General features: G+C 34.3%; 5 protein-coding genes across 5 annotated transcripts; 3 read left to right on the top strand and 2 right to left on the bottom strand.

Annotated features, from left to right (window-relative positions):
* Nucleotides 1–3,063: 3,063 nt before the first annotated feature.
* On the top strand, nucleotides 3,064–4,013 carry LOC125212378 (uncharacterized). Its single transcript, XM_048112534.2, has one exon. The coding sequence runs from the start codon at nucleotides 3,146–3,148 to the stop codon at nucleotides 3,914–3,916; it is 771 nt and encodes a 256-aa protein (XP_047968491.1). The 5' UTR covers nucleotides 3,064–3,145; the 3' UTR covers nucleotides 3,917–4,013.
* A 2,887-nt stretch (nucleotides 4,014–6,900) lies between these two features.
* LOC125209878 (BAG family molecular chaperone regulator 6, mitochondrial-like) lies at nucleotides 6,901–7,401 on the top strand. Its single transcript, XM_048109454.1, has one exon. The coding sequence runs from the start codon at nucleotides 6,901–6,903 to the stop codon at nucleotides 7,399–7,401; it is 501 nt and encodes a 166-aa protein (XP_047965411.1).
* A 655-nt stretch (nucleotides 7,402–8,056) lies between these two features.
* LOC125209877 (auxin-induced protein 15A-like) lies at nucleotides 8,057–8,398 on the bottom strand. Its single transcript, XM_048109453.1, has one exon. It carries the CDS (start codon nucleotides 8,396–8,398, stop codon nucleotides 8,057–8,059), a length of 342 nt encoding a protein of 113 aa, XP_047965410.1.
* Nucleotides 8,399–14,313: 5,915 nt separating this feature from the next.
* On the top strand, nucleotides 14,314–19,400 carry LOC125208972 (protein MICRORCHIDIA 7-like). Its single transcript, XM_048108521.2, has 17 exons — nucleotides 14,314–14,688; nucleotides 15,848–15,922; nucleotides 16,011–16,045; nucleotides 16,119–16,290; nucleotides 16,453–16,537; nucleotides 16,632–16,707; nucleotides 16,904–17,032; nucleotides 17,106–17,204; nucleotides 17,274–17,375; nucleotides 17,469–17,633; nucleotides 17,705–17,852; nucleotides 17,937–18,048; nucleotides 18,128–18,410; nucleotides 18,497–18,618; nucleotides 18,699–18,762; nucleotides 18,869–18,991; nucleotides 19,169–19,400. The coding sequence occupies exons 1-17, from the start codon at nucleotides 14,367–14,369 to the stop codon at nucleotides 19,232–19,234; spliced, it is 2,178 nt and encodes a 725-aa protein (XP_047964478.2). The 5' UTR covers nucleotides 14,314–14,366; the 3' UTR covers nucleotides 19,235–19,400.
* Nucleotides 19,401–21,632: 2,232 nt separating this feature from the next.
* On the bottom strand, nucleotides 21,633–22,201 carry LOC125217031 (glutaredoxin-C5-like). Its single transcript, XM_048118854.2, has one exon. It carries the CDS (start codon nucleotides 22,180–22,182, stop codon nucleotides 21,817–21,819), a length of 366 nt encoding a protein of 121 aa, XP_047974811.1. The 5' UTR covers nucleotides 22,183–22,201; the 3' UTR covers nucleotides 21,633–21,816.
* Nucleotides 22,202–27,779: the final 5,578 nt, after the last annotated feature.

The raw sequence follows: 27,779 nt of genomic DNA, 5'->3' as shown, positions 1-27,779 counted from the left end.
CCGAACTAGGCCAAAATATTTGGGGAAAAAACCCGAAAATCTGTATATATATTAAGCTATAAACATTTACAACTAGTAACTGAATAAAAAAAAATTAATAGTATAATATTTGAAAAAAGTGTACATTATTCGAATTTTCAATTTTTTGAATTTTAATGAAGTACTATGTTTTGGTATGAGAAAAGAAACACACTTGGCATGATTCTTTACCTTCTTATACTTTGTCAAGACTCAGAAATGACATAATTTATTCGATTACTCAATATCGAATAATATGTTTATATTAACCATTTGTATAGATCTAATTACTTCACTTCATAGTATGATGTACCATTCATTATTAATCGCGAATCCTTTACTCGATTATGTTTGATTGATTGATTCAAAATTATTTTAATTCTTCATTATGTATTTATATAAAAGAATTGTAAACAAAATTCCCATAAAAATATTAGTCGTTAATATAATTTATTTTACGAACAAGAAGATTGATTTACAATTATCTAAATTGACCTCGCTTGTTCAATTATTCAATAATCGAGGACGTTGTATTGTTAACCCTATTGTATATACTTCATACTAGTATATACGCATATTTTAGGGGATTTTTTTTATCGAATGTAATATATATTTTAAATCAAAATGTTACGTTTATTTGATCTCTATATACGCACATGCCTATATTCCACTAGAGAGTGCTATTTCAATTCAAAGATATTTCGGAATTCTACTTCTCTATATATATTTCTTTTAGCATTATAAACATATTTCCCCTAAAAACATCATAAACTGTAATTTATTAGATTGACAATTATTGTAAACATATGTACGTACCTAAAATTAAAGTAATTATATACTCCATGACTCCATGTAGTACTACTAATCAATTTTCGAATCTACCTCATTCTCTCTTAAATTTCATTTTGTATCGATATTAATAGAGTAAAAGTCAAAATTGGTCCTAAACATATGACCATTTTATGTTTCTGGTCCTAAACATTATCTTCTGGATTTTGTGGTCCTCAACATATGGAAATTTGATCATTTTGGTCCTCCATCAACATTTCCGTTAAAAACTAACGGTCAACGGATTTAATTCCAATTTTGACCAAATTAAATTTTTAATTCTGATTTTTTCCTCCCTAATTATTTTTGCAATTCAATTTCATCTTCTTATCTTCATCTTCTTCCTTCCTCTTCTTTTATAAATTCCATTCATTATTTCCCACTGAAAATAAAATAATAACATAAAGTAGTGTAGCTTTATGTCGAACTTGGGTTTCTTGGGCTGGTGCTTTTCTCTTTCTTCCTGGTCTTGTTCCTTTAATCTGGTTGAGGAAAATGGAAGTAAGAGTGAGAGTGGGGGTCTGTGTTTTGGTCTGGGGAATGAGGATTGTGAGATGAAATAAAGTAATTGCTTCTTTTATTTGCTCCAATAACAAGGGATCATTTTACTCCTATTTTTACTATAGAATATTACAGCAAAACAATTGGGAATGAAGACAGTTGAACCAAATCAAATCTTGAAATGCCGGAGCACACCACAACCTGGTCTGTTGTGGTGAAGCAGGGCGGAAGGAGCGGGAATGACGGGGCAGGCGGTGGTCGTGGCGACGCAGATTTGCCAGAGAAGCAGAGAGAGAGGCGGGCGGCGGAGGGTGTGAAGCTCGCGGAAAAACTTGCGAGGACCAAAATTTCTAAAAGAAGAGGAAGGAGGAAGATGAAAGATGAGAAGAGTGGAATCGAAGTGCAAAAATAATTAGGGAATTAATTAGGGAGTAAAAAATCAGAATTAAAAGTTTAATTTGGTCAAAATCGGGATTAAACCCATTGACCGTTAGTTTTTAGCGGAAATGTTGACGGGGGATCAAAATGATCAAATTTCCATACGTTCAGGACAACAAAATCCAAAAAATAATGTTTAGGACCAAAAACATAAAATGATCATATGTTCAGGATCAATTTTGACCCTTACTCGTATTAATATTATTATCAAAATTCACTTCAATGATTGCGTCGTCATATTTGTATTATTTGCAAGGACGACAAGCTTTCATACATTTACGTTTTGTTACTGAATTTGGAAAATTGATAGTACAACACACGACTAATCCTAAATTGCTGATTACCACAAATATCACTCGTATATTAAATTTTGTTCAAGAATGTTAAAGTTCTACACGAACACGTGTAATTGTGATCAAAATAAGTAATTAAACGTGTTCATTTGCAACAATTGGATTATGGCAAACTGTTTGTATAACTTTATTAGATGCTACTCAAGACAAATAAGATTGGCTGGTAGCCAAAAAATACTCCAACTTTTTATTGATTTAGGTTTTACCATGAACTTTAATTTTCAACGTAGTGATAAAATACATAAACTACGGCGAATTAAAACTTATGTATTTCAAAGTTTGTGATTTTTTTTACAGAATGATAAGTGCGTTCTATAAACTACGTTGTTTAAGTCTATCGATGGTCAGACGACGCAGACATCTGTTGCACCATGTAGAATTAAATTTGGATAAAATTGAATTTAATAGGAAATTTAAAACTACAAGTTAAATTGATAGTATATTTTTTCATTTTAAAATTTATGGTAAAAACATCGGGTGAAAATGCTAGTATTATCCAAATAAGATTTGATAAAATAGGATGCATATTTACGTACTTTTTATTGTATATTTTTGTATATTTGTAATGTTACATAATCTCTTGTTATGGAGATGATCATAAGAAATAAAAAGAAAGTATACACTATTCTAACTAAGCGTATCAATAATATTAATTCTTGATTAAGATTTGCTATCAATATGCTATTCAATTCGTTTGTTATTCTCTTTTCTCATCTGACAGTCTTTAATGATATGATTTCCAAATTTTCGTAATTAGAAATATACGGAGTAGTTTTATTTTTCATATTTAAAATTTGGGTCTGATATTGACGAAAATACCCCGTGACGAACTTTCCAGAATATTCGAAATCTTCGTGTTTTCCTTCCTTCCTATCCCAATTGGCATATATATGATCATCATTTCACTCAAAATTATCATTAAGAAACAATCAAAATCCATCAAAATTTTCAGCTCAATTACATTTCTATTCCAAAATCACTTATATTCCCTCTTTTGAATCTCAGAAATGTATAGTCCGTTCTTCACAAATCACCGGAGGTACCAGCAGCCCTACCCGACTTACCATCCATTTCACTCCGTTTACCACGCCGATCCAGCGGAGAGGTCCGCAGCGCCGAAAGTAGTTCGGATTCCTGTTCAATTTGGTGGATCCGAGCGATTAGACCGGACGGAGTCGGCCGTGAAGATACAGAAGGTTTTCAGGGGGTTTTTGGCGAGGAAGAGCCTGCGGAAGGTGAAGGACGTTAAAATGGAGGTGGATGAGATCGAGGAGAGGCTGAGGAGGCGCGAAACCATGGAGTTGGTGAAGACGGACGCGAAGGAGCGGTTACGGATGAGCGAGAGTTTGATGTCTCTGCTGCTGAAGCTGGATTCGATCCGCGGCGTGGATCTCGGGGTTAGGGGATGCAGGAAGGCTGTGATTCGTAAGGCGATCGGTTTGCAGGAGCGGATTGACGCGATCGTCGCCGGCGAAATTGAGGGCGGGGAGAGTGAGTGTGGCGCGGAATTGGAGGAATCGTGCGGGATGGAGAGGGGTATGGGGGATTGTGAGGAGAAGGCGAGTGGCGGAAGAGAGAGAGAGTTGTTGGAGATGGTGGTGAAGGAGAATGAGAAGATGGTGAGGATGATGAGTGAGTTGTTTGAGAGGAATGAGGCGCAGACGAAGATGCTGAACGCGCTGACGCAGCGCGTGGGGATGTTGGAGAGGGTGATCGTGTGTGATAGGTTGAGGAGGAAGAAGAAGAAGGCCGCGCCATTGCCCTGTACAGACAAATAATTGTATGTTGTTTACTTATTGATGGAAATTCGTATTTCTTTGATGTATTTCACTAATTCGTATTGTAATTGACGGCTTGCAGTTGAATTGTTGACAACATTCGGACGCATTTTGTATTCCGTTCACAACTTTTCTCGTGTGTAGAGTCTAAAATTTTATAAACCATCAAATAATTTTAATTGTTGTACCGGAACACTTGCTAGAGAGTTATGCGAGGGAGGGGTGATGCTGGGTATCATGACGTTTTGCATTGCGCCCGCCTTGGGCCTATAGAGATGTTGCGTGAAGCGCATTAACGGCATATAGACATGCTATTAAGCATTTTTTTAATATATTTAATTACGTATTATTTTTGAAAATTAGTAAAATTATTTTGAAATTCAAAATTGTTCACACTATTAAAATATATTCATTAACTAATGAGTTTCTACTTTTTTTAATCATTCTATGTTCACTTATAAATATTAAACTGGACTTGTACATATTAAAAAAAAATCTTTTAATCAAACTTTACTTCATATGTTAGGATATACTTTTTCCATCCAATTTAATTTGATATAGATTTTAAGAAATGCGAAGAAAAATATAATAAATGAGTCTCATTTTCAATATTGGTATTATAACAAGAATATGGTTATATTAGTTTAATGTAGTATGTGGTTACTACTATTTACTTTAAAAAAATGATAAATGAGAGTTTAGATTGTGGATATCTCAAAAGAACTAATGAAACATTATCCAAAGATTATACAGAGGAAACATTATTTTAGGAAATGTTTTATTGAATGCACTAGGAGTGGCAAAATGGATAGTGGGTAATGGGTAATTCTCATCTCGACCCGCTATCCACAGGGTATCGGATATCCGCTACCTGATGATAACGGGAAACAGGGCGGGATCGGGTAGTATATTTTAGAGTTTTGCGGGTAGCGGGTATATCCACTATCCACGCGGGTATACCTGTTAGTCCCGATAATACCCGTTATTATTAGTATTAGTCATATTCCATCTTTTAATACTCCATCCGTTCAATATTAATAGAGGTGTTCCAAAATGAGTGAAGAAAATGAAATGCCTCTATTAAGGCGGAACAGTGGGAGTACTTTATATAATCTAATAGTTCTTTTAAAACATTTTTATATTCCAATGAATATACAATTGAAAATTCACCGGAACTAGCTATAGAGTGTCCCCTTACTTTTATTCTCAATCTATTCAACGTTTACCATCGATATTAATAAAGTAAATTAGGGAACATTGACAGTTATTATAGTTTTCAAATTTTTTATTAGGATTTCATGTCGGGTACGGGTACCCGCAATGTCGAGTACGAGATATCCGACACGGGTATCGGGTAATCCCGGTATGTTGCGGGGCAGGTATTGGGACAACAAATTTGGCTAAAATCAGGTACGGGTACCCGACTTGTCGGGTGCGGATACCCGCGGGAAACCCGTTTCGCCACCCCTAGAATGCACATGGAATATTTCTTTTATAATTATCGTATTACGTAGGAGATAATTCAAATGTCGGATGCGGATACCCGCGGGAAACCCGTTTCGCCACCCCTAAAATGCACATGGAATATTTCTTTTATAATGATCATATTACATAGGAGATAATTAAAATGTATTACGTAGTGTTTCATTATATATATTCTTTAAGCTGATTTTGAATTTAGGATTAATCACTTATAAACTGTGATTTCAATAGAGCCCACATTGGTGAAAAGTATATTTCTCCAAATTCTTACTCATAAGATTCAAATTCAGAATTAAAGATTGTTGATATTTTGTTTGGATCTAATTTTGGACTAATATAAAAATAAATAAATAAGGAGTTTTTTTTTAATCAAGAGCACCCAATTAATAAGGAGTTTGTTAGGGTATCCACATGGTGGCCCTATTGGGCATGCCCAATAAACTTGGTCCTGCTCATGAAAACTTGGCCACCACAATGGTGGGGAGGGTCACCAATTAAAATTATTTTCTTACATTTTTTGTTATATTTTAATTTAGCTAGAATAAAAATTATTGGACTATAATAAATAAAAAGTCTAAATTAATTTTAAAAATTTGACAATTACAAGTAAATATATTTATTGAAAATTTGAATTTTAATTATTTCCGTAACTAGGGTGTGAATTGAAATCACACTCTTTAATTAAAAAGTTGACCAATTTAATAGGGATTTAGTTTTAAGAGATGATTTGTTTCCTAAATTAATGCTAAATTAATTTTTTGAAAACTGCCATCCTCTTTTTCTGTCGCTCTCTCTCTTTCTGTGCACTTCATCTTCTCCAAAATACTAAAATTAACACAAACACCTGAAAAAAAATTGAAATCATGGCCCGGGCCACGACTCTCAGCCCGTGCAGTGGCGAGCCGCACCTCGCGTCCAAGAGCCTCGGCCATGCCGAAAGCTCGCCACTCTCTCGTCCACCCCCCCGAGCCAACTCCCTCTCTCCCCTTAGTAGTGGGGGGCCGTGCCTGGGCTGACTCCGGGCCAAGGGCCGCGGCCCTCCCACTATGGATGCTCTTATTCTAACTAATGATGCTCAAATTAGGGCTAATATAAAAATAAATTAATAATTGTGCATCTTACAATAATAATAATTCCCTATTAATTTAACCTTGATAGTGATTTGACATCTCAACATAATAAAAATATAGCAAATTAAAGTCAAATATATTTAACCTTACATAAATTCTGCTACTATGTGAAGCCTATAATAACAGAATCCTCCACTAGAATTCAGAAGAATTCCGCTTCTATTTGAATTGACCATAATACCCCGGGACGAACTTTCCAGAAATATCACCCCTTTCCCTCCTTTCCCATATATACGAATACGATCTTCATTCAACCAAAACTATAATCAAATCAAATCCATCAAAATTTTCAGCTCGATAAGATTTCTGTTACAAAATCTCTAATATTTCTGTTACAAAATCTCTAATATTTCTCGTGTTTGAATCTCGGAAATGTATAGTCCGTTCTTCACAAACAGCCGGAGGTACCAGCAGCCCTACCCCTACCCGACTTACCATCCATTTCACCCCGTTTACCACGCCGAGCCGATTACGGAGGAGATACGGCCGGCGGAGACGTCCGCAGCGCCGAAAGTAGTTCGGATTCCGGTCCAATTCGCCGGATCCGAGCGATCAGACCGGACGGAGTCGGCCGTGAAGATTCAGAAGGTTTTCAGGGGGTTTCTAGCGAGGAAGAGCCTGCGGAAGGTGAAGGACATCGAAATCGAGGTGGATAAGATCGAGGAGAGGCTGAGGAGCCGCGAAACCGTCGAATTGCTGAAGACGGACGCGAAGGAGCGGCTGCGGATGAGCGAGAGCCTGATGTCTCTGCTGCTGAAGTTGGATTCGATCCGCAGCGTGGATCTCGGGGTGAGGGCGTGCCGGAAGGCTGTGATTCGTAAAGCGATCGGTTTGCAGGAGCGGATCGACGCGATCGTCGCCGGCGAAATTTAGGCCGGAGAGTGTGACCGTGACGACGTGACGTGGCGGATAAAATTTGACTCTGGTTGTATGTATAGTGAAAATTTCATGATCCAGATATTTTAATCCAAGATCAGATGCATCGCGTGTCGCGTCAATTACTATAAATCAATTTTTTTTAATTAAAATAAGAGGAGTGCTATATTTTTGCAATTCATCCACAAAAAAATACTAAATTTGGGTATAGAATATGATTGGGCCATTTCCTCTAGGCGGCCCAGTGGGCTTTTTCCAAATCATTAATATTAACACAGATGTAAGATATGTTAAATGGAGTAGCAATTTTGTAGTGTTACATAGATAAAATACATGCATGAAAAAAATGTGTCTTTTCAAGAATATATTCTGCGCCCTATTTGGTTTGGTTCAAAACAAGTTCTGAAGTAGAAACATTAAAAATAAAATTAAAAATACTTAGCAATATATTTGTATTTTTGGTTATCTATATAAGAATACCTAATCATTGGTTATCTATATAAGAATTTTTGGGATTGACAATATATATAATAGCCTTTTCAAACATGTTCTAGATGTAAATTTTGAACAAAGCCTTCACGGTTTTGCTTTTTTAGACACTCACAACAAAATTGCGCCCTTTTGTTTCTAACAATATATATATAGTATATGATCACAAGTCACCGTAATAATCAATCTCCTTCAAAACATCTACAAAGCGATCAACTTTGCATGGAAACGTTAGGAGGCTCTCGTGACGATATCCATACTCAGATTCAGCTTCTTCAAGTAGACTCTTGAAGAGGTGATGGTTCAAATGCTTGGTTTTGATCACAAACCTGTTCTTCTCCCGCCCGATGTAGATCGGGACATACCCCGCAGGCGCCCGCGCCACCTTGTTTTCCTCAAGATTGAGAGGCAAAAATTTTCTCTTGATCATCAACATTAGGGAACAACCCTTTTTAAAAGATTTGCACCTCTTCCACAGCTTGAACAAACTCTTAACCAAATCCATGACTTTTCTTTGCATAAAAACAAGTAGTGTAATTTAGTAAATATATACAACACTGATGATAAGATTGATGTGAAGAAATGCAGAAGAAGGTTGCATTCATAAAATTAGAATTTTGTATTTATAGAAGGTTTCGAATTGGATACCAACATAGTCAACTTGTGAAAAATAAATAATGACAATCTTGTTTTTATATTTACATAAGTGGTTTATAAGATTTAGGAGGCTAGGATATTTGTTTGGTTGAAATTGTGATCATTAATTCATATTCCAATGCCTATATATCTATGCTACCGAAATTCAATACAGTATTTAACTGTATATTATGAATATCAAAATCCGTCACTAAGAGAATAAATTTGAAGGAAAATGAATACTTATTCATATGAATATGCATGTAGATATATACTACTCTCTTCGTCTCATAAAAGATGTCACACTTTCCTTTTTAGTTTGTCTCACAAAAGATATCACATTTCCCATTTCGGAAAAAGTTCTCTCTCACATGAATATAAAAATGATATTTTCTCTCTCCATTTAACACACAAAACAAAACCTCCTAAGATCTCGTGTCGTCCCACAAGTGTGACATCTTTTGTGAGACGGAGGGAGTATATGACTTTGCAATTTTTTATGTGTATGACTTTTTTATTTAGTGTCGTCATCTGTTTGTTCAAGTCTACCAGGGATTAGAAAAGCAGGTTGACGAAATTAGGTTACTACATTTTTTTCGGTAGCCGATCCATCTCTAAACCTTGCGACAGACCTTTTCCTTTTCCGTCCCTAGTATAACGAGAAGATGACTAGTCACTCTGAAAGTCAAACACCAAGATGAGCTAGCTATCTACACCTTACCGGCCTATTCATTAGGGAGTACCATTAAAGGAGAAAAAATAAAACGATAACTAACAATGTATAACGAAAAGGTGACCGCAGTGGTGGGCAGGCACGAAGAGACGGAGACAAATACTAGGATTCGAATTAAGTTGAATATTTTTTTGTTAAATGAATATTCTTTCTATAATTATAAACAAGTTCAAATTAATTTAGGTATTTCTTTGTTAAATTGATGTGAGTACTTTCTAAAACTATAAAGGACTCAAATATAAAGAATTACTCCATATAATAACGACTAACTATTAGGTTTATATAAAATGACAAACTTTCATGGGCCGGCGCCCATTAACTGCGATTAATTACAAATATTAATGAGGATGATTAATTTTAATAAAAGTGATTAAGGGTTAATTATTGTCCATAACTTGTGGCGCTTATGAAATGGGAGAGTAGCTCTAAATAAATATAGGATCTGAAAATATCATCGTAATGTACTTGAAGAGAATCTAGATGCTGTAATCTAAAATAATTGTAGAAAAGTCTAAAAAAATGTAGTGGACAAGGTCCTATACACATCACAAGAACCAAAATAGTTAAGAATACTTCTCCAAGTTTTCTTCTCCACATTAATCAGGGGCGGAGCCAGACTTTTAACGATAGGGGGCCCAAACAACTATTCTCTCCGTCCACAAAAAATAATCTCATTTATGAATGACACGAGTTTTAATGAGAAATTGGTAAAATAAAAGAGAGAGTGTATAAAAATGTGGGTAAAGTAAAAGAAATGAGAGAAAAGGGAGAAATGAGAGAAAATGAGGTGAAGTATAGGAAAGTTTTCCATTTTTATAAATGAAACTATGTTTTATGGACATTCCAAAATGAGATTTTTTACGTGAATGGAGGGAGTATTAAAATTCATTGAGTATGTTCAATGTTCGAAAACAACTCAATCATAAGCTATCGAAAAAGTCGTGCGTGAGAAATAGATATTAAGAAAAATATGAACAAATTTTTTAGGGCATAGCATTGATATTAATTTTACTTAAATATTTACGTGTCTATAGAATTATTTTTATTCTTAAATCATAAATATCATTCTTTATGAATACAAATTTAAATTGTCTATGTAAAATTACTAGAGAGAAAATCAATAATCTCTAAATAAATATGATAAAACTCAACCAGAATTATTAATTTAAGAAATTTAAAAACAAAGCCACAAATGAACTAAACATATTAAAATCAAATATACAAAAATCCCAAAGATATAACACATCAACTAAGAGAAAGAATGCACCCAAAAGGGTTTGAACCTAGCATCTCATCTCTCAAATGATTGGCTCCTTTCCACGCCAGCTGCGCTAGCTACTCCTATTATTAGTAATGCATGCCTGAATGATTTGTGTTAAAATGACAACACCTCTTAAAGTAACACGTGACACCATTTATACAATAATATTATAAACGCTACACAACAATATTCAATACGTTAAAGATTGCTGTCTAGCGTGTTGGATATTGCTTTCCAAGAAAAATTGTTGTATAGTGTACAACCAGGGACGGAACTAGACTTTCAAATAAGCCGGTGCTGAATTTTTTATTTTTTATTTAAAATAAAATAATAATTATTATTATAATAAAATATTCAACACAAATAAAATGTCTTTACAATTTTTATGAGACTCTAGATGATAATTGTTTTCGACGTGTCGCCATTTCTTGAAACCGTCGAAGAATGTCCTCAGTTTCAATTTTGTTAAAAATTTCTCTCTCAGTATATACAACTAAGATATCATTCATCCAACCGTCAATCAAGGATCAAACCTTTGATTTTCTAGAAAATATACAACTAAGATATCTTTCATCCAACCGTCAATCAAGAATCAAACCTTTGATTTTCTGGAAAATACAGGTTGTAATCTGCTGCCTCTGTTCGACAATCAGACTCCAAAGCTCGCTGCCTCTGTTCTGGTTTTAGAAGCAGAAGAACCACTATTGTAATTTTAGATTTGGGCTTCACTTAGGGCTGTTTATGTTTTTCATTATCAAACAAAATTACATGCCAATAAAATATAAAGGCCTTCTTCTTCTTCTTCTTCTTCTTCTTCTTCTTGGTTTCGACCAAGCCCCCGCTCGAGCGGTGGCTTGGCCGCCGGTGTCTCCATCCCTGTGTACAACATATTGTTGGCCATCTTTTTTAACTGTTTTTTTGCCACGTGCCAGCTTATTATTCGTCCACGTGTACAAATAATTGGCTAAGAATGGTGGTATGGTGTTATTTTAAGAGGTGGTGACACCCTAACATGCCCTACATGAATTATATATACAAATAATTCAAACGACTGGGCCCCCTGCCCCATCGTGGCTCCGCCACTGACATTAATACAAAAATACTACTCCTAGTTTTCTTCTCCACATTAATAAACTACTACTACTTCCTATTACAAGAAAACCTATATTACAAACCTATATTTCTGTTTATTTATTATAAAAAAAACTAAAATCCATTATTTTTTTTTTATATTTAATTCTATTATATTTAGTTAACAGATTATTCGGCCGTTTACAACTGACACTTAGATCGGTTATAATCGACTAAGAACCCCTAACAGATTATTTCTGTTTATTCTATTGCTAACTCATTATTTAATTGCTAACTACAACTAATTTAAGGCCATAAGATTTTAGATAATGTGTGGTCTACAATTTGCCACGTGTAATTTTTGTTTTTATTAATAAAATAAAAAAAGATAAAAAAAGCTCCAAATTAGAGTTTTGGATGAAAATGTCAATATAGTGTTTCGAAAATATCAACACAATGCTTTAAAAATGTTAACCCATTGCTTATATTGACATTCTACATGTATTATATTGACATATTTTATATAGTATGTTGACATTTCTGCTTGTACGAAAAAATTAAATTTTGAAATTTTTTTAAAATTTTGACGTCGGAACATATGCATGTAGGATATCGTTGGAATCCTTATGAAATTATCTTTAATTTGATATATGTTATATGAATTTAAAGTTTTGAGATTTTTTTTAAAAGTTAGTTATAACTAAACATGTAGTTAATTGACATTAATACCCCTATTGATATTTTTTGGAATTAATATTAAGGCCTTATTGATGTTTTTCGTTGATCGTATTGACATTTGGGGATTAATGATCTAAACCCTTAATTTGAATATCAAATGACTATTATTTAATTGTAGTTAGCAATTAAGTTATGAGTTAGTAATATAACACTCCCCATATATACAAAGATTCACAATAACATATGGTAGTACATTTAAGCCAAAGAATCTTATAATGCATTCAGTTTCTAGTATAATAATTTCTGGTTAATTTTTAACCAATCCCATAACTTTCAAAAAAATTTAAATATGGAAGGAGGGATTAAAGAACAATCACACATTAAAGAAGAAGGGATGCAGTCAAGGCTGTCAGCTCAACCAAACAGCGCCTTATAATATATTCAGTTTCCAATAATCACACATCAAATTACCCATATATAGCAAAAACGCTTGCGCACAAATTATTAAGTAACCAATAATTAGCAATTTAATGCATTGTATTAATTCTTAATTTCGATTACTACCACTCAAAATTATTAATGCACCACATGTAAAATTCACAAGATTTGAAAACCAATTCCCACTTAAACAAAAAAAATGGCTATGTACATTTTTAATGCTATTAATGACATTAATTTATGTTTCTAATCATACCATCAACGCTTCATAAAATATCCTTTTTGGTCGTATCTCAATTCAAATAAGAGAATACAAATAGAAGCGAAAAATTAAGATAATTTGTCCTCAACTTAGGAACACTTTCTTTTGCATCCCGAATTGTGATTGTTTTTCAATTTCCAAATGCAAATAATTGCATCTCAAATTTTTTTGTCCTTAAAAAAAAAATTTCTAGTGTCATTCAGATAATTAATTTTACATTCTTCCAAAATAAATATGAAACCAATTCCCTTTCATAATTATCTTCTCACTTTTCTACCATGAATAAAATGATTCCTTCCATATCTACATGATTATAAAGTGATTATATATTTTGAACTACTCAACAAGGTTAAGTAAAAATGCATGTATATAAAGATTCACAATAACATATGGTAGTATAATATTTTATTTAAGGCAAAGGAAGGCAAAGGATCTTATAATACATTCAGTTTCTAGTAGAGTAATAATTTTTGGTTAATTTTTGGCCAATCCCATGACTTTCAAATAATAGTAAATCTAACCAAATTTTGTAGTACTTTTCACAACTATCCCATACAACTAAAATTCCAATTAAATTTGTCATTTAAATAAAATATTTTTTTTACTGACTTCTGAACAAATTTACCATTACTCATCAATTACTAAGTGAGTATTATATAAAATGACAAAAATACAAAATAACCAAGAATTTTATCATAGATTTTTATTCATATGATACACTTGCAAAAGGTACCATAGTTAATCTTAATTTACCTTTTGAAAATTAAGATTAATTAGAACTCAATCAAAACAAATTCGCTAATTTCAAATTTAATATATGAACTCTTGATTTGAGATTACTACTGCTCAAAATGTACTAATACACCACAATGAATGTAAAATTTAAAAAACCAATTACTTCCTATAATCATTCCCTCCCATTCCCTTTCATAACACCCTTTTCAATTTTCTTTCATGATTAGCATGAATCTTTCCATATCTAAATATTTTGAACTACACAATAAGATTAACTCTCACAAATAACAATATTTTAATTTCTCATATTCCTTCCAAGATTAATATAAATCTTTCCATACTTTCCATATCTATTCACCACCACATTGTATTACATAATATTTGAAGCATACCAATAACCAACTCTATAATCAATATTTGCATATATTTACTTGAAACAATTTTGAAAAATTTGTATCTATCTCTTGTTGTGCCAATTGATATATAAATTGATTTAGGTAAAGATTCCTAATAGATTTAGTTTCCAAATCAAATCCACCAAGCCCTATAAAAGCAACCCCAAACCCCAACACCAAACCCACTTTCTCCACTTTCCCTCTCAAAAACCGTTACTTTCGCTCCAAATTCTCCTCCTCTCTCTCTCTCTCTTCAATTCTACAATGAAGCAAGAAACAATCTCTCTGAGCGACAGCAGCGATTACAGTTCCGGCGCCGACGAATTCAGGCAGCGGCGGATGGAGGCGGTTTTGCCGCCCGGGTTTCTCGAACCGATCAGACCGCTCGGTTTCACCGGTACGAGGCGGTTTGATGGAATGGTGAAGCAAGAGAATGTGTCTAATTCGAAGGAGGTGGTTGCGATTGCGGCTGCTCCGATCACTACGGTGGCTCCGATTACCGCGGTTGCTCCGGTGGCGAGTTGTAGGCAGTTTTGGAAAGCCGGCGACTACGAGGGCGGCGGCAATGGGGCTAATCTTTATGATGGTATGTTAACCTTTTTTTAAAAAAAAAATTTGTCATGTTTTGTTTTGTGGATTTGTATTTAACAAGTTTATTAGTTTCTTTAAATCTTTTGATAAAAATCTAAATTGTGTGAAAAACCACAATGGGGATGATTTTTAGGGGATGCTTTCAATCAATGGATCTATGTGGGGCCGGGGACCGTTGGCCGTCAACCCCACATTCATCATTGGAAAATTCCATTTAATTCGACACTGGGGTTTATTGTACAACGGTCGGAAAACTCTAGGAAATTTGGAATATTTCATTAAGATATCTTAATGAGTTGTCGTCGATCCCACATTCATCATTAGAAAATTCCATGAAATTCGGCCTTGGGTTTCATTCTACGATGGTTGAAAAATTCTAGTATTAAAGTTGAAAATTTCAGTACATCCAAATGAGTTGTTGTCGACTCCACATTCTATAGTAGAAAATTCTATGAAATTCGACCTTGAGGTTCATTCTACATCGGTCGAAAAATTTAGTTTTAAAATTGAAATTTCATTACATCCAAATGAGTTGTTGTCGACTCCACATTCTATCTTAGAAAATTCTATGAAATTTGACGTTGAGGTTGGTTCTACATCGGTCGAAAAATTCTAGTGTTAAAATTAGAAAATTTTGTTAAAAAATTACATTTAATTCGACCTTGGTTCATTCTACAACGGTCGAAAAACAATTAAATTTAGAAAATTTCATTAAATTCAGCCATTACCATTGCCCCATGTGAACTCTTTGGAGTTGATTCTTCATCCGCCATCCATTAGATTATTAGCAGGATGAAAACTTTGGGGCACTAGTAAATTTTCATATTTTGCTAAAATTAAGTACTCTCTCAGACCGCGAAAAATAGTTTCATTTTGCTATTTTGGGATATCCAAAAAAAGTAGTTCCATTTCTAAAAATGGAAAGTTCTCTCTACTATTTTACCCACTTTTTCTCTTTACCTACCTTTTCTCCTTTTTTTTACCTATCAATTTCTCATTAAAAGTCATGTTAAAAAGTGCTTCTTTAAATCTTAAGTGACTATTTCAATTCTATCAAGTGTTAACTTCATATCCTTTGTTTCTTCTAATTAATTGGCTTTAGATAGATTAGTGAATGGTAAATTAAAGTTCCCTCTTTTCTATTAATTTTGCAGAAGAAATGGATCATGTGAGGGTTCATCCAAAATTCTTGCATTCAAATGCAACCAGCCATAAATGGGCTTTAGGAGGTAAAAAAATATTTTCAATAACTGGATTATATTTTAGCAAGTAGTACTCCACTAACTAATAATTTAATGATTGATTGTTTTCTTCCAGCTTTTGCAGAGCTTCTGGACAATGCCTTAGATGAGGTAATTTGCATTCTCTCAATCTTACAACAATTCCATTTAGGGTTTAACTGCTTGACCTATTTGTGTGTGACAGAGTTGCAATGGAGCCACCTATTGCGACGTCGACATAGCAGAGAACACGAAGGACATGACAAAAATGGTGGTGGTGCAAGACAACGGCGGCGGCATGACTCCTAACAAGATGCGGCAATGCATGTCCCTAGGCTATTCCGCCAAGACCAAAATCTCGGGCACAATCGGCCAATGTAAGTACTCACAACATATACATTTTATAGTTATTATGGTCTGGGCATATAATATAAGGTCCTTTTTATTGATAAAAATAGGAAATCAAATAGACCCTTCATATGATCATATCAAAAATATTGTTTTCATCTTGTGCTTAGATAACATATTGTCTTAAACAGATGGAAATGGTTTCAAGACTAGTACAATGAGGCTTGGGGCTGATGTCATTGTCTTCTCGCGCTGTCAAGGGAAGTACGGTGGAAGGTATGTATATAATATATGTACACAGTTCCTTCTTCTGCTTCTTTGTCGTCTTCTTCTTTTTGACGTTGTGGGACTTGTTGCTTTTCCGTTGCAGCTCTACGCAGACCATTGGCTTGCTATCCTACTCATTCTTGCGTGGCACCGGAAAAGAAGACATTGTTGTTCCCATGGTATTGTACTTTTTCCCTTTTTTGTTTCCTTTCAAGTTCCTATAGTACTAAATGCCAATTTAATTGAATGCGGAAATATAAATACTAAAATGATACAATGTTGAAGAGATTAATTAGTTCATTGTATATATTCAGCTTGATTGATTCAAAACATTACATATGTTTTCTATTTTGAGATCTGAATTTTGTTTTTAAGATTGATTACGAAAAGAAGGGAGAAGTATGGAGTCAATATGTGAAATCTTCACCCGATTGTTGGGACAGAAACCTTGAGACTATTATTGAGTGGTCTCCATATCAATCTGAGGGGGATCTTCTTCAACAGGTACCTATATTATATACTAGTGCATAATTTCTTCAAATTTCCTAACTGTTTGGCTAATTACTCTTGTGTGTAGTTCGATTTCTTGAGCGAGCAAGGAACGCGCATTGTGATCTATAATCTGTGGGACGACGACTTAGGCTCACGCGAGCTCGATTTTGACACAGATCCACATGTAAAAAACTAGCCTCCCCCCCCCCCCCTTGTGATATGTTATGTTTAGTATTTGAACTGTCTTTTTCAGGACATTCAACTCCGGGGAGACGAGAGAAACGAGAAGAAGATCAAGATGGCGGACACGTACTCGAGCTCTAGCCACTTCCTCACTTACCGCCACTCTCTCAGAGTAAGTCCTTACATTAATTAGGATAAAATCAAAATCTAGGGTTTTCAGGGTTAGGGTTAGGGTTAGGGTTTGATCATGGTGATCTTCTTGCAGAGCTACGCCTCGATACTGTACCGTAGATTGCCACCTGGCTTCCGCATGATCTTGCGAGGAAAGGAGGTTGATCATCATGATATCATCTCTGATCTGATGCTGACTGAGTCCCTCGTCTATAGGCCTGCCCCTCGCCCCGACACGCCTCCTTCAAGAGATCCCAATGTAATGAATGCTGCTCCTTCATCACTTGACTAGCTACATACTAATGAAATTGATCTTGTTTTCTTGCGCAGATGTCGGCAACGGTGACTCTTGGATTTGTGAAAGATGCACATCACCATATTGATATTCAAGGCTTCAATGTGTATCATAAAAACAGACTCATTAAGCCCTTTTGGAGGGTTTGGAATGCTGCTGGTAGTGATGGGAGGGGAGTTATAGGTATGATGAACACATTATTTTTGTCATATGTTTATGAAAGATTGAATCTTGATTACTTGTTTGTTGATGATGATGTGATTGAAGGTGTTTTGGAGGCGAATTTCATCGAACCAGCACACGATAAGCAAGGATTTGAGCGCACGGTTGCACTCTCAAGGCTTGAAAACAGACTAGTCCACTTTCAGAAGAATTTTTGGTTTGATTATGTGTTATTTTTGTTTCAACCAAAGATGATGTAAAGAAGATGAAGAAGACTAACTTGAATGATGTTTTAGGTCTACAAAGTGTCAACTCATTGGCTATGCCCCGAGGCGCAGTTCCAAGAATAGCGTTTCTCCTGATAAGTCCGGCTCTTTTGAAGCCGAGCCAAGATCAGCAAAGAGGGCTAGTGATGGCGATGGTGAGATGCAGCCAAACCCGAAAAGAGCAAGAGAAGATGGACCATCTGCCAATGGACTTTCGGATCGAAAGGCACAATGTAGTACTACTGCTACTGCTACTACTACTAATACTACTACTCCGCGCCAACAGCCTCAATCAACACAACATGATGTTAAGGTAGGAATGTAGGATCATGTTTTGTTTTTTTTTTAAGGTTTTGTACATATGTTTTTGCGTTGTTAATTCATCCCTTTTTGAAATAGATCAAGCCCCTTCCTCGAGTTCAATCATGCTCGTTGAGTTCAAGCGGAGACGAAGCAGCCCTTTCCTCGAGTTCGAACATGGTCTTTGAGTTGAAGCAAGAGAATCAAGGCTTGAGAGAGAGGTATAAATGCATAAATATTAAGAAATCTCCTCATATATATAGTTGTATTAATTGGGAATGTAATAACCTTTCTCTTCTAGTTTGGATATTATGGTGCAAGAGTTGCAAAATGAGAGAGAGAAGTGCAAGTCACTCCAAAATGAGGTGAGCCCTTTGTTTACTTGGTTTGGTGTCCATTGAAATTTGATGGTTATGTAGGCAAATGAATGATAATGAATTTTTTTTGTTTGATTTGTTTATAATGATTCAGCTTCAAAATACAAAAAGGATGATTGCTACAATGGATCAAGAACAGGAAATGCTTGTTACTACTTTCGCGGATGAAAGGAGCCGACGAGAAGAGGAGGAGGAGAATTTGAGAAGTAGATTAAAGGTCCGTCTTCTAATTCACAAAATGGAAACATTACTGTTTCTCCTTAACTCACAAAATAACACTGCAGAAAAATTCGTGCCCGAAAGGAAATGCCCCACTTTTAAGTGGAATGGATAGAGTAATATATTTTGAGATTTATCGACTAATTAATTTTAATGTTGTTTTGTTTTAATGCAGGATGCTTCTGACACTATTCAATCGTTGCTTAACAAAGTGAAGAAACTGGAGGAAGGAAGATGCTGATTAGTCTTTAAATTGTTAAAACATTCACCCTCTTGTAATTGAGTTGTTAACTAGCTAGTATTAATTTTTTTTGTTATGAAGAGATTAGTCCCCTTTCCGTAAATGGTAAATTGTATTGGAATGTAATCCAATTGAATTCAATTCTAACAGTTTTTCGTGATAAAAATTTGTGAGAAAATTTAATGTTGATTTAATTTATTATAAATTAAATTGTGCTTACTAAATAGAGAAGAATGTGAATGGAGAAGAATACCAAAAGCTACCAAATGTTCTATAAATACCAATTCTATTAATCAAAAGTGTCACGGCCGTGGTGGAAAAAAGAGTGTTATCTCATGTGTCAAACGTGAAAGCATTCCGTACTACTACTAAACTTTCGGTTGACGATAATTCTACTAAAGTGGTGAAGGGCGACAGAGGAAGTAGACTGAGAATCATGCCAGAGATGGTGATAGTCTAAGAGTGGACCGGAGTTGATGGTAAATAGAGGAGGCATAGCAAAAATCAACGAAAAGTTCCAAAGTAGGAGTGTGAAATAAAATAGAGAGAAAATACAAAAGGAAGAAAAAAAAGACACAGAGACTAAAATACATTTTGCGCACATTATATACTACTATACTACTATTTTATTGTTGTCCTTATTGTTGTAATGCTATGGTTGTTTACAAATTATTGTTTTATTATTCTAATTTTAGAACACCATGAATAATATTTATATGTATTTTTTTTATTTGTATGTGTGTTTTTTCAACATAGTGTTAGTATATAAATTTTTGTATTTTTAATCTTACGTGATGTTGTTATTTATTTTATTAAATTTATTCACAATGTCAAATTAATAGAATGAATAGTCGCGCCGTCCACAAATGAAATTATATTTATTAATGGTTTGTGCAGTCAGCCAGATATTTCTTTTATTCCGAACATCTTGCTGCAGAACATGATAACAATTTGGGGGAGGAATGGAGCTACGAACGAGAGCAACATGCAACGGGGAAGATGCCATCTATCCTAAACAAACGAGATTTGCGTTTTGAAGAGTGGAAATCAGAACTGGATTCCATTTGAATCACTCTGGCACCATGATGGAAATCTGATCGTTGTTACTGACTTTAAAATTAGCTAACACAGTCAGCATTTCATCTATCATATTTACACACTTCGGTTTCGTCACTCTGGCATCATGTTGGAATACAAGATATACTCCCTCTGCCCCATTAGAAATGAAACGTTTTCCTTTTTGGTCTGTCCCATTAAAAATGAAACGTTTCTAAAAATGGAAATAATACTCTCTTTACTTTTTCATCTCTCTTACTTTACTCTCTCTTCATTACTCACAAAACAGCACTACATAAAATCCCGTGCCGAAAAACAAATGTTGCATGTTTATTGGGACGGAGGGAGTACGTTGGAGGAGTAATTTAGTTTGGAGTAAATATTTGAGAGATAATAGTATATAAGAAATGATTTAGGAGATGTAGGGAAACTAAGAAACTCTTTATTTCTCAAACTTATTAAGTTATACAAAATAGTACATCTCTCCCATATTTATAGGCATCCACTTTCTATTCTAGAATTATCTACTTAACTCTTATATATTCTAAATATCTAGCTTTTTCTATAAAAATCTACTCCCTTCGTCTTCAAAGAGCATGAACTTTGAGTTTGGCACGGATAGAATTTTTATTTTAAGTATTGTTACTATAGAATGGGTCCTAACTCATTAGATAGGTGAGTTTTTTTTTTTAAAATTGAAATGTCCATGCTGTTTGAGGAATGCCAATTTTTTAGGATTTGTAATTTAGTATGCCCTGCAAAACTTTGCTTCAATTTAATGGAATTAGTTTTTATAATGATTATCATATCGGAAAATTTAATTTCAGCCCATTCTTTAAATTAGATCTGTTGAGAATCTGAATAATTCTTATTTAGCCTTATATTTGTGTATAATTTCTTTCTCTCTCTCTATCTCACTCTATTTGCCCTTCCCTCCCTATAATTCACATTAATTTATTCATTCTTATATATCTCTCTCATTCACATCTATAATCCATATTTATATTTGTCTACATTTGATTATATGTGCTGCAGATTTAAATTCGAACCAGCACAACCCTTTTCATATATAGTGAATGCAAACTACCGTCTCAAACTCTCAATTAGTATATATTGCACGTTATATTATGTTTCTAATTATTTTAAAATGATACGTGCATAAAAAATTATATCCACAAATAATATTACTACAATTTGTTAGTAATAAATTTCATAATTTTGTTTGTCTTAATTTTATTTCCCCTGGTTTTGAGCAGTGAATTCCTCTGTTTTAAAATTAGAACTGATTCAAATATCTTAGTTCTGGTTAATTTTGGACTTCCATGCATGCATGCTCAATAAATTAACAAAAGAAATTACAGAAATACTAAAAATTCAAGAGTGAAAATGTAAAAGAAGATTGAAAATAATTAAGCTTCACATCATCTATACAAAGGACACTCCCCACATAATTGCTACAACCAATCCGATTTGAGCCCCTTTTCCTTGGCACTACAAAATCAATTCCCCAACGCAAGAAAAGTAATTCAAAGCCAGAGCGCGCCGGCTTCCTTGAGCAGCGGCACCAAAGCGCCGCCAATGTGGGCCGCCATGACGCTATCCATCGTCCCGACGAGTTTGCCGCCGACGAAAACCACCGGCACGGCGGCGGCGGCGCCGAGGAGGTGCGAGAGCGCGGCCTGGATGCCCCGGGCCATGGGATGGTGGTCGAGCTCGTAGACGGTGGGGCTGACGCCCATCCCGCAGAAGAGGCGCTTGACGGCGTGGCACATGCAGCACGTGCTCATGCTGAATATCACCACCGCGCTGCCCGACGCCAGCCACACCACCCTCTCCAGAGCTTCAGAGGAGGAGGAGGAATTGCTCGAATCTGATTGGTACTGCATTTTCATGATGCCTACTATTATATGATTAATTCTAGAGAGTGATTTAGTCCCAGGATACTCATGAGGACTGTTTATATAGAGGTTGGGGGAGAGGGCTACTTTTGTCTTTTCATGTCTCCACGTGTGTGTACCAACACTATAGCTACAAGGATATTCTATTTATTATAAAATTTTAATGATAAATAAATTAAATTTTCAGTTGCATCATTTTATCAAATTTGGGTTATTGAAACTGAATGACTGACAAAAACGCCTATATAAGAGCGTCCACACTCCCATATATGTGTCATAAATTTTATTCCGTAATTTAATCGTAAATTTTATTCCGTAAATATAGTTGTTTTTGAATTATTTTTATTGCGGCTGGCCTAAATCTGATGTGTCAGGTGAATTTTTAATGCTGCTGACGTTGCAGGGAGAGAGAGTGGCGGACCTAAAGCCACTATAGATGCTCTAAGTATACGATTATTATGACCCAATTGCTTTTACCAAATTTAATGTGCATCTGGCATGAGAGAATGGATTTGTTCATTGGCGTATCATTCAATTAGGGGTTATAGTAGGTGAGTAATAATTATAATAATAATAGTAATAAATAATAATAATAATAATGTTAATTATAAACTAGAATATACTAATATGTAGTAGAATTATGTACTCAGTCCGTCCGCGATTAGAAGTCCCAGTCAATTTTGCGTACCCGTTTTATATAAATTATAAAAAGTAGTTAAAGTGGAGAAATGGTAAAGTAAGAGGGAGAATAATGTTGACAAGAGTCTTCTCAATATTATTCTCTTTTTTACTTTACCATTTCTCCATGTTAACTATTTTTTTATCATTTTTATAAAATAGGTGTGCAAAAGTGACCGGGACTCCTAATTGCAGACGGAGGGAGTAATTGTCGTGAGTGTGGGGGATTTATTAGTGTAAGACTGTAAGTAGTTCTTTTAGTGAATAATGGGCTATGCCAACACCCATGTTTTTATCCAACGGTCTTTAAGTGCGTTAGTTAATGCTCAATATCCCAACTACATTAAATCCCCTCTTTGGAGACAACGTATACTGGACAAAATAATTAGCTATTGTTTATGATGTGGGCAGTCCACTTTTATTTAATTTGGCTAAATTATTTTTACAGCTAGTATGTATATTGGGGAATTTTTAATTAGTAACCTAAAAGTTCATGTAGTATTATATATCTATCAATTCGACGCATGTTTTCTATGATATTACAAATTAAAATTAAATTACATTATGCAGTGTATAATTATATTGAAAATTAGGTGCACCGTAATGTTTAACAAATAAACTAACATATCGATTGAGAAGAGTCTGGCTGTATATTGAATTATTTTTATTAGGACTTTGCATTAATTTGCTAGTGATGACATAGATAGTGTGTTCTTTAATAATTTATTATGCAGCTACTTCAAAAAAATACTTATGCAATTTAAATTTGGAGCAATATAGTATGACGTAATAAATCGCCGTTTTCTCAATTAATTGCTATTAATAAAGAGAGCAACTTACTGACATATTTTGTTAAAGCAACAATGTTTTTCCATATCAAACCTTTAGTGGAAAATTGTTTAAATTATATCTTTGAGTTGGTAGTATTATTTTAGTTGAAAATTGTTTAAAAATCCATGAAATTTGGATAATTTTTGGTTGATTCTGAATGTAACTCTGATCAAATGTGTAACATATTAGTGATATTTTTCAACCAAACAACGTCGTTTTCTTTATGAATAGACGACATCATTTAAATTCGTCACTGCTGACATCCACGCATGATTACTCAGGTTTCAAACAATTTAACCAAAAAAAATATCATGAAATAAAAGTCAGTCTTCATAATTTTTTTAACTGATGTTTAAAATTGCAGAACAAACCTAAATTTGACTAAACTGTATGTTTTTTTTTCCGACAGTATGCCCTTATTTTAATAGACCATGATCCACTTAGATGAGAGCCTTACTCAAATATGGGACCTAGTAACACATTTTTTTAGGTAAATAGAAATTAAAACATACTCCTACTATATAAAATAAAAATAGAACATGGCTTGTGTACTCAATAAGTCAATATTCTCATCTAACGAATATAAGCCTTTTCATTCGAAATCGAAATCCAGTACTTGTGAACAAAATTCCAAGAACTTATTTATTGTGTATATTTAAAGTCCAACAACTGTAGTGACATCATATAAAGGAAAAAATAAAGTTATGCGACCCTCTACATTATTGGGGTGGATATTTGATCAATATTGGGGTTCATATATTAATTGCGGATAACGAAAAAAAACCCTACAAATGGGCAATATTTTTTCATTGCAGATTCAGTGTTGATGCAATATATGGAAACAGCACTGTTTCTCATGACTCATGCCAACCGTGTAATAATATTTCGGTCCATAAAGAATTTAATAATGACTAGTCGTCAATTAATATAAAATCACTTTCCTATTAAAATGATCAATTAAACAGATATTTCAATCAATTTTCTATCGTACATAATTAGAGTTATAGATAGAGGCAAAACACCAACTAGTCGAAATGACAAGTGAAAAATAATTAGTTAGATATGATCTTAAATTCGGTAAAATATTTCTGATTTTTGAATTTTGGAATATTGTTTCTTCTACAAGGGAGTTTTAGAATGTTCAAAATTGTAAATACGCACATAATATCAATTGAGTTTAATTTGTTTTGTAGTTTGTCACATTTTACTTTTTAATTTGTCTAATTTTAATTTGTCTAATAAAAGATGTTACGTTTTTTTTTAACTCTCTCTCACATTAATATAAATATACTATTTTCTCTCTCCATTTAACGTACAAAACAACATCTCTTAATATCTCGTGTTAATCTCCAAGTATATCATCTATGATAGGACGGAGGGAGTAGTACATTTCCTATCTCATACTTTAGTCTCTGAAACATTTATTTTCTCTTCACTCTTCTACTTTTTTTTTTCTCTTATTTTACTCTAAGCCTAAATCTTTAAATATCAATTTTTCTTAAATATCGTACCAAAAAAAATGCACTTATCATTCACTCCCTCCGTTCAACAGTAATATAGTTATTTTTTCATTTTGGTACGTTCCATTATAACAGTCACTTCATTTTCTAGCAAAAGTCAACACATTTATTATCTCTTATTAATTAGTATTATACTTTGTTTTTTCCTCTATCTTTCTATATTTTTCTATCTCGTACTTTATCTTTTCATAATTTTTTATATTTAATATAATTTTTCTTAAATTACGTGTAAAAAAAATGACTCCAATGAGTGAGTATAAGAGCATCCTCATCCGTGCTCTTAAATAAGAGTACGGAGGTGGGCCCAGACCCACTTTTACTCCTTGTCCTTAGACAAGAGCACAACACTCACATCCGTGCTCTTCCGCAAGGACAAGCTCAAAGGTCCTACCATTCTATTATTCAATTTAAATAATTCAATTACTAAAAACATTTCTACAATATAAAAATACATTAAAAAAATAAAAGTTACATAATTAAAATCCTAAAAAATAAAATTTACATAAATAAAATCCTAAAATACAATTAAAAGTGAATTTTGGAGAAAAATTAAAAAATAATTAAAAGTGTGTAGAAATCGGATATAATTTATTGGGAAGTGAGAAAATATTTTTTTTATTTAAAAATATTTTTTTAAACTAAATTCGAATTTTAAAAAAAAAGAATAAAAAAAAAAGAATTTCCAATAGCTAAGTCGTTGGCCAATCACAGCCCGCCACGTCGAGCTGCTCAGCGGCACGGACGTGCTCTTAGCTAAGAGCACCGCCCTAAGACGGACAAGCTGCATTGGCGGATGAGCGGTGTCCCTGCCTCTGGCATGGACGGACGAGGCACCAACGTGGATACTCTAACGGAAGGAGGGAGCAGCTAATATGAGTTAACTGAATTTATAACATAAAACAAATTACACACAGCCAACTTTTAAATAAATAACTCCAATAAACATCGATTTACATTTTATTTCAAAATTCTTAAATGAGAGGAAACGAAAAAGGAAGGCATGTTCGTGGACCTGCATGACGTCATCATATTGAATTAGGGAGCAGTGACGCACGTGGGCGTAGTCCAGACTTAATAAAAGGGGTCCAGAAAAATAATATGAAAAGTTTTGAGGGGCAGAAAAAAAAGATATACGGATTTGTAGCTTTGCAGTTTGGCCCCCCCAATGCAGGGACAAAGTTGGCAATTCCAAGGCGCGCGTGCACTGAGTTGGCGACGGCGTGGCGGCGGAGACAGTACGGAAGCGGTGGAATCCGACATGAAACTAAGCTTCCATAACTTTGTTGTCTCCCCAACTTTTCCGTTTTTTTGCCTTTTTTACCTCTTTTGAGACAGTGATGCATGCATCTATTTGGGGGGTTGACTGAAATTGATAAAAAGTTTTGGACTCGATACAGAATATTTTCATTCTCTGTTCTTGGTTTATCATGTCATGCATGTTCATCCGATCCTTTATGCATATTCAATTATTCTTACAATATTTTTCAATTGTCACATCACGTATCATCAATTGAATCCTAATAGTACTATACTTATTGAAATTTTGATATTTATAAATTCAAAATAAAATGTTTAAAATTTTCATAATTGAATACCTACATTACATAAGCGAATTAATAACTAAATTACCTTTTTAATAAAAACAAAACCTAATTTCCAATTTTTTTCTTGAGGAGCTTGATGTTGGCATTCGGAGTTGGACATCATTGCCGTGTCCTTTTAAACCATCTCGACATAATTCCTGATCAACTTCGCAGTGCAGAATTAATTCAAGGAGGGATCCAGTCGCCTTCTGCAGATAGTGTGAGTGTGTGTGCGAGTGCAGTAACACCTTGTTTCATGTTCCCTAGGACAACACTTGTGAAGGCCCTGCTGTGAATGGCCTAACAGAGGATCCACCAAACGAAAGTTGTGGAGTCGAACATAGTGAAAAATATTGTCGATAGTGTCGAAAGAAAGAGGCAGTAAGATTGTCGTCGCTTACATTAGATGACAGGCGAAATGGAAGTGAATTAGAAAGATTGTCATCGCTTACATTAGATGACAGGCGAAATGGAAGTGAATTAGAGTTGGGTCAAAACTATCATACCAGAGGATTGACAATTGCTGAAAGGCCTAAGTTGATTTGTCTAAGATCCTAAAGATTCACTCTCATATTTTCGAATTACTGTCAGATATAAGACAATTTTTTATACATTTCGAAAAGGCCTAGATTGGTTTGTTTAGCATAAATGTATTTCTTGTTGGGCCAAAACTAATATTGTTGTGGTTTGTAACACACAATGAACAGCAAGGCCCATTATTTGCTTATCCTTATGCCTAGAGATGTCAATCGGGCTAACCCGTTCGGGTTCGGGCCAGTCCACTCGGGTTGCCGGGCTATTTGGGTGGTGCGGGTCATTCGGGTTATGGATTTTTCGGATCATAAATTTTCAACCCTAACCCTAACCCATCGGGCTATTCGGGCCTAAAAGCTTTCGAAAATAATCTCTCATATCAAAATTTTCTTCTATAAAATGATTTTAAATTTGAGATACTTTTTTCTTTTAGTATATAATCATA

The sequence above is a fragment of the Salvia hispanica genome, chromosome 3 (genome assembly GCF_029641045.1).
Source record: "Salvia hispanica isolate PSC_SH4W2 chromosome 3, Shi_PSC_v1, whole genome shotgun sequence".
NCBI classification, from domain to species: domain Eukaryota; kingdom Viridiplantae; phylum Streptophyta; class Magnoliopsida; order Lamiales; family Lamiaceae; genus Salvia; species Salvia hispanica.
This window is presented reverse-complemented; position numbering and strand designations above follow the sequence as displayed.

Coding starts and splice junctions, on each gene's coding strand:
- LOC125209877 (XM_048109453.1), bottom strand. CDS start 8,398: ATGGATTTGGTTAAGAGTTTGTTCAAGCTGTGGAAGAGGTGCAAATCT.
- LOC125217031 (XM_048118854.2), bottom strand. CDS start 22,182: ATGAAAATGCAGTACCAATCAGATTCGAGCAATTCCTCCTCCTCCTCT.
- LOC125209878 (XM_048109454.1), top strand. CDS start 6,901: ATGTATAGTCCGTTCTTCACAAACAGCCGGAGGTACCAGCAGCCCTAC.
- LOC125208972 (XM_048108521.2), top strand. CDS start 14,367: ATGAAGCAAGAAACAATCTCTCTGAGCGACAGCAGCGATTACAGTTCC. Junction 16,291..16,452: donor CTCGGGCACAATCGGCCAAT/GTAAGTACTCAC, acceptor TGTCTTAAACAG/ATGGAAATGGTTTCAAGACT. Junction 17,634..17,704: donor CTCCTTCAAGAGATCCCAAT/GTAATGAATGCT, acceptor TTTCTTGCGCAG/ATGTCGGCAACGGTGACTCT.
- LOC125212378 (XM_048112534.2), top strand. CDS start 3,146: ATGTATAGTCCGTTCTTCACAAATCACCGGAGGTACCAGCAGCCCTAC.